This window comes from Phragmites australis, chromosome 4 (genome assembly GCF_958298935.1).
Source record: "Phragmites australis chromosome 4, lpPhrAust1.1, whole genome shotgun sequence".
Classification (NCBI taxonomy): Eukaryota; Viridiplantae; Streptophyta; class Magnoliopsida; order Poales; family Poaceae; genus Phragmites; species Phragmites australis.
This window is the reverse complement of record NC_084924.1, coordinates 45,180,499-45,187,118: the sequence shown is the minus strand read 5'-3', so window position 1 is coordinate 45,187,118 and position 6,620 is coordinate 45,180,499. Positions and strand designations below refer to the sequence as shown.

Sequence of the window (6,620 nt, the reverse complement as noted above, 5' to 3'; positions counted from 1 at the left end):
AAATTAGATCTAAAGTATAAAAAATACCCAAACTTCACCATCTAACTCTAAATTTGGATTTTTGAGTAACTAAATACGTATCCAAGCCAGGGGAAGCCTAGAGGACTTACCCAAGGTGCTTTGCCGAGGTTGGGGACCGCCGGGAGACGGAGGAAACGGTGGGAAATCGAAGAACTCCGGTGTTCCTTGAGCTTCAACCAAAAATACCAAAAGACAACAAAATCGGCTTGAATCCTTCAGGAAAGTGAAAATGAATTAGAGGAATTGATAGCTTATGAGCTCGTGATCGTAATGATACCACATGCTTACCTCCACTCCTTCTTTTGAGCTCAGATTTGAGGGAGGAAGATAGAGAGAAAGAGTTTGAAAGAGAGGGTGTGCTCCTCTTGCCTTGGCTGGTTGGAGCTCAAGAGAGGGAGCTCGGGAGCAGGTGGGAGAGATATATATATATATATATATATATATATATATATATATATATATATATATATATATATATAGAGAGAGAGAGAGAGAGAGAGAGAGAGAGAGAGAGAGGGCTGCTGCCCATAGAGAGGTGGGGACATGTGGGGCCCACGTTTTAGAGAAAAGGGTATGTTTTGACTGCGAATTTCATTCTTTTCCTTCTCAAATTTTTTTTCTCTCATCCAATTGACTTTTAACAAAGTGCATTAGTATTCTGAATTACAATTACGTAAAATTAAACATAATGCTTAAAAAACATGATTATACTTGATTGCGTGATTAAGGATTTGGGACGTGACACCTTCTTAGCTTCTCCTCCCCCTACCGACACCCCTCGGTCTGGGTTGGCACCGGTTCTTCCCTCTTACGCTGGGCCAACTGCAATGACCTAGGGGATTCTTCGGGGTGGGGGAGCGGGTGAGTTGTTGCGGGGATGAGGCCTTGGAGTCCGCTTCAGGCCAGGTGTGGCCTCGACGAGGGTCGCATGGCCTGTGCCACCTTTTGTGCAGGTTTTCAGGGCGAGAAGCCGCAAGCGAAAACTCTACCGGCTTGCTGATGCCAATGTCGTTGATGCCCTTGAGCTCCATACCCTCCCTAGAGGCGATATTATCGCGTCTCCTCTATCCTAGATGCGTCTCTGGGTGAAAACCCTGTCTGGTGTGTCCGGAAGGGCGACGACGGCATTGATGTCATTAACTTCCTAAAGGTGTCACTGGGAGAAGCCCCTGCTCTCTTTGTTTTGAACCGCTGGCTTCTTTTTTACGTTTACCCTTATGTCCTAGATTCTCGGTGTCTCTTTATTTTGGATTGGTACTTCACGACAATGATTTGATCCAATACACCCCTCTGAAGCGACGCGCTGCCGACTTGATATCATATTATCATTTCAGAGTTGTCTACTGGTTTTATCTCTGAAACCGTGTTTTGTTAAAATTTTCACTCTATTTCTATTATAAATTAAGTTAATTCTTTTCTTCTTAATATATTCCCTCGGCTGAAGCTCTAGCTCATCCTGATCTTAAAAAAAAAGGTGCTCCTGCTCGCCTGGTTATATACAGCCCCGTAATCCTAACACGGGCTCATTCAACACCGTCCGCGCGAATGGCCTCCGAATTGCTACCCGTATCCGCCGTCGGCACGAATCGCCTCTGTCAGACAGAATGCCACTAGGACGGTGTTGCCGTCGTTAGAGGTGGCTGCGCCTTCCTACGCTCACCGACGTAGGCTTAGTGTCCAGGAGCCAGGTGCACGGGACGGCAGGAGGGAATGGCGACATGGATCTCCCCATTATGGACGATCGAAGCGGGCACTACCAATCCTACAGGAGTTCTATTTGTTCAGGGGCTCAGGGATGAGACCGGGTGGGTTGGCAGCTGCATCGGAGCCTCCACTTCTGCTCCTATGTTTTCTGAGCCCGCCATGAGCCTTTGGTAACATTTAGGTACAGTTAGGAAACACATTTTCTTTCAGAGCGACTCAACAAAGATCTCAAATGGACCTTCAGATATGGCAACTCGACGCGACGACGCCGAAGTAAAATATTGTAATGGGACGGAGCTATATTGCTATTCAACTCAACTTAGTTTGTCAGGTAAGCATCAGGTGGCACCTAGATTGGTTGCAAACTATTGCCAGCTCGGCAACAAAGAATCGCCCCGAAACTCTCGAGCGCCATTTCTTGCGCCAGCTGACGGCTCACGTCTTCATGTTCTCGAACAGTTCAGGCAGATGGCGGTTAGTGAGCTTGGTCCTGTTCGAGATGCCACGCTGCTTCTTCTTGGCCTTCGGCTTGGGTGGCGCGCCATGGATCTGGGCTAATGCGCGCCGCTTGGCTGTGTTGGTTGCTGGCTTCTCGCCAATCTTCTGTAGCTCCTTCTCAATGTCCAACATGTCTCGTGGCAGCTCTATTTCCCGGTATAGCTGCTTCAGGTCATCGTCGACCTTGATCTTTGATCGAGGATCATTGGGGCACATCATGTCTTCCAGGGAGTCGGTGCCTGACAGCCACCAGACGTCACCTGATGCTTTCAAAGCCTGATAAACAGCAAACGAGGTTATACACCAGATTGCGGAGCTGAACTTTGACATCTATGACGCAACAGAGTACAAAAGCCTCTCAAGCTACAAATACGGACGGTGAATACATTGGCCACCAGATGACTCCACTTTGGTGGACTAGATGACAGCATTCGTCTACTAAATAGCATCATAAATCAGCATGACGGAACTAATAAATCAATAAGGAAGTGTTCACACACTTGCCTCCATGAGATACTCTCCACTAGATCAAGCTAACAAAAATTGCGTTCTGTGCTTCCCCAAAGGGTTGTGCACTTGGGCAGTCGGTCGACTGGATCACAGAAGCACTTTTCATTATTTAAGAGAGGTGAAGTAATCAGTAGTTCAACTGTTCCATTTACCATCAGATGTGTGCAGAATCAGTTCCATGACATTTTCATGGAAACAACAAATATTGAAATTTAACCTTACTTACCCACATCGAGCAGGACCACAATTCAAGATAAAAGATTAGGCCACCACTATTTGTTCCAGAAGTTGATAAACCAAAAAAAGAAAAAAACAGAGAAGCATTCAAACACTGGAAGCCCCAGGAAACCTACATCTACAGCATAGAGGCAAAAAGCTTTCAGTCAAGACTAACTATATTTAAGAAACCAAGCCTTCGTACACAAGGTTAATTGATTTTTAAATATTTGTCTCGAACGCGTTCAATTCAGTTCAGCCACAAAAATTGATTCACGTCATGCAAAATAGTAGACAAGGGACAGCATTAGTACATACAAGGCCTTTCAAAATATTAAACAAAGATTGACGTGGTTACCTGCAAATCTTCCAACACGGATGGATAAGCATCTTTGACCTCCACAACAGCAAGACCCTCGGGATACTTTCTGATCAAAGAAAGCAATTCATCTCTTCCCGTCAAATCATGCTTGGACTGCATAAGTGCAAAATGCAGGTCAATACACAATGTAACCAAACCTAAAATGGAATAAAAACCTACAAATGCTACCAGATTTCAGGTATTCACTTAAATACCCTCCCTCCATCTTTAACACAACTTAAGTTGATAGCTAATTACAAAAATAAAAAACCGGAAGATTAAGCTTGCCACGAGCAATCAAGATTCAACTAACAATTGAGACTTTTGAGCTGGTACCTTCCTCTTGCGCGAAAGGAGTAAGAATTACTTGGGGTACTTTTTTCATAGAAATGTTCTATTTCATTCATGAATGTGTTAATTCATTGAAATTGCTAACAAAACAATGTTCAATTCATTTACCTTGTAAGAGAAATGCTTCCCATCAAAGAAAACTTTGGGATTATTCCTCAGGCTGTCAAATACAGCCTTGTTACCATGAATATCAACACAAGTTGCTTCATTTATTTGCTCTGCTGCAAAAGCTTGCCTTGTCTGCAAGCACAAAAGAATCAAGGACATCAGTTCAGACGTTATGCACTGTAACATATATTCCAGGAAGAAGGCTTTCTGGACTAGGAAGTCTGGTAATTTTGCCAACAATCGAAAATAATGCTAGATTAAAATAAGTGATGTTGGGGGCAAAACAACCCTAACAAATAGTCCAATTTTTGCATCAGGATACACATGTCTGGTAACTACGCTAGTATATTATATCATATTTAGTCAAGACTCAAGAGGATAATAATATCATGGTGCATTACTGCTCAGGTAGTTCACCATTACACAAAAAACAGTCAACATCATAACTCCAACATCATACATAGCAGCTGAACCTATGTACAAAATCATCCGTTGTCCAACAAAAGCTCACCAACTTGATTTGCGCAATCAATAACTAACCACTTTCCAAGGTTAGAGCAGTAAAAGGTAAAAACCTCACACTTATAAATATACGAGTCAGAAAAATGGAAGACAATTGGAGTAATTCCATCAGGTTGGATCTTTTGGCAATTACCTTGTAAAGCAGTTCGATTACTAACTTGATCTGCGCTCCAACAGGAGATTTCCTTACTGAATTGAGGTGATGTAGCCTTTCCGTATCATTAGAGAATTTAATGGGCTGCAGTGGTTTTACAGGAGCGAATGGGGCATTTATTGGTTGAATCACTGTAGTAACTTTTGGCTCCGAAGTTGAAGCTTGGCTTGCAGCAATGCTGGATAGAGTAGTCTGGCACTTCTCTTGCTGCTGTTTAAATTTGTTGAGACGCTCATTCAGATCCATCTGGATGAAAAAATGCAAATATTTGATTAACCATATGACACCCAACAACATAAGCATGCGATTACATGGAACAGAAAACCCAACTATCTGTATGATCTGAGCAAAACCAAGATAACAAGCAATGCATAAACTGCATTTTGCAGACCAACGTGATGGTGCAAAGTGTGCAGAATCAGATTCATCAAATATCAGTAACATACAACGGCAAAGACGAGGTTGAGACAAGTGAAGGAGGTGTTGTCAGAGGAGTTGAAGGCTGTATTTTTCAAGAGGACAAGGGAAATGGAATCTCAAAAGGACTGTGGATAAGACAAGAAAATCGGATCACACATAGGGATTGGGCATATTTAATGAATGTGAAAGGAAGGAACCGTGCTATTGGGAGGGGTTCGTGAGCTGTAGAACCTATTACCACTCACCAAAAGAGTCTTTTATGTTACTCCTCTATTCCTTCATAAGATGTCTTGGACTCGTGAATATTTATACAAAGAAAAGGCATAAGATGACCACATGCCCCTACTAAACTTGTCTCTTGCTACCACATTAAATTTGTCTATGTCATGAAAACTTCTAAAATCTTAGGGACCTATGACAAAAAGATCTTTCAGTATTGTAAAATGTAGCACCCACTGAACGAGGTGCTGGCACTTCATGAGGATGTACTATGTCTCTTTTAGAAGTCATAACATCAAATTAAGAAGAATACTTTCCCAATTGCAAACATCAGAGAGAAGCAGAGGAAGTAGCATGATAACAAACTTGCCATGCAACTCAGTGTTTAACTTGTTATGTATTTGCCATTTCACCTTTATTAGTCAATTCATCATCTTAAACCTACTCATAGAACTCATGATATCCTTCAAGACTTTTACAAAGGCTCATGTAAGTATTTTAAGTAGTATGATAAAATGTAGTATGATAACTGAATGGGACCGTGTGCTTTGTTTAGCTAGTATGCCCAGTTCCAATATCCCGATTCCAAAAGCAGAATCCCCGACTTCCAATAAAGGAGCAATCACTCGTTCGAATAGGGCAGAATCTCTATACGATCCTATGAAATCCTGCTCAACTTCCACCGTCCTAGGCAGGTCCGGGTTAAGGAATAGCGGACGAGCAATTCGGGTCGAAGCAAGCAATGCTGGATGAGGGGGGTTCGGGAGCACCTAGTGGATCCGCAACGGCGGGGCCAATCCGGCTCGTTGGACGTCTCCTCCGGCGAGATGCCGGTGGACGGAGCGGCGGAGCCCCAAAACCTCGATCTCGCCGGCGGCGATCTCCGCGGGGACCTAGGGTTAGCGCGGCGAGGGGATCGGGACCGGCTCGCGCGCTTCGCGTCTTTGCCTAAACCGAATTTGCTCATGACGGTGCAGCGCGTGGCAGATCCATATTTATTTATGGTCGGAGTCCATGCGGTGGCCTGATGGAAAACGCGTGCGGTAACGGCCAACTGAGTCGGTTGTTATATGGGCCTAAATTGGCCTACTTGATGCTACACTTGGGCCTTGAGTTTTATATGGATCCATTTTGTCAGGTCTTAACTCTTTCTTGTTTTTTTTATTAAATTTTGTAAAACTATGCTATATCTTCAAAACTATCATAAAACTATATTTTTCCTCTTCTATTTCATATGGCACCAGATCGGTAGCTTTCAAGAGAAAAAGTCCAAATACCACGTAGGATCTGTTGACTTAGCAAGCAATTATGCTATGGTGTAGTCAACCACGTTAGCAAACGGTAATGGTTAAAGCTTGTAAGTATGACTCATGGATCTATCTTGTTAGATATGTTCATAATAATATAAGTATATCTTTGTGATAAAGTGATGCAAAGTAAATGTGATTTTATGAAATATGAGAGGAAAAATATAGTTTTATGATAGTTAAACCAAAAGAAGTGAAATTTTGTGATAAAATGATACAAAATAAGTGC

At 42.8% G+C, this 6,620-nt stretch overlaps 1 protein-coding gene across 1 annotated transcript; it reads right to left on the bottom strand.

The window, feature by feature from the left end:
- Positions 1-1,865: 1,865 nt before the first annotated feature.
- Positions 1,866-6,045, bottom strand: LOC133914469 (uncharacterized). The gene is made up of 5 exons (XM_062357570.1): positions 5,855-6,045; positions 4,425-4,691; positions 3,770-3,901; positions 3,308-3,424; positions 1,866-2,499 (listed from the first exon to the last, which is right to left on the bottom strand). The coding sequence occupies exons 2-5, from the start codon at positions 4,689-4,691 to the stop codon at positions 2,161-2,163; spliced, it is 855 nt and encodes a 284-aa protein (XP_062213554.1). The 5' UTR covers positions 5,855-6,045; the 3' UTR covers positions 1,866-2,160.
- Between the last annotated feature and the right edge of the window lie 575 nt (positions 6,046-6,620).

Excerpts from the sequence above, each read along its gene's own strand:
- LOC133914469 (XM_062357570.1), bottom strand. The coding sequence starts at position 4,691 with ATGGATCTGAATGAGCGTCTCAACAAATTTAAACAGCAGCAAGAGAAG. Across the intron at positions 3,425-3,769 it reads GGAAGCATTTCTCTTACAAG|TCCAAGCATGATTTGACGGG; the intron begins GTAAATGAATTG and ends GCACTTATGCAG. Across the intron at positions 2,500-3,307 it reads CCGTGTTGGAAGATTTGCAG|GCTTTGAAAGCATCAGGTGA; the intron begins GTAACCACGTCA and ends GCTGTTTATCAG.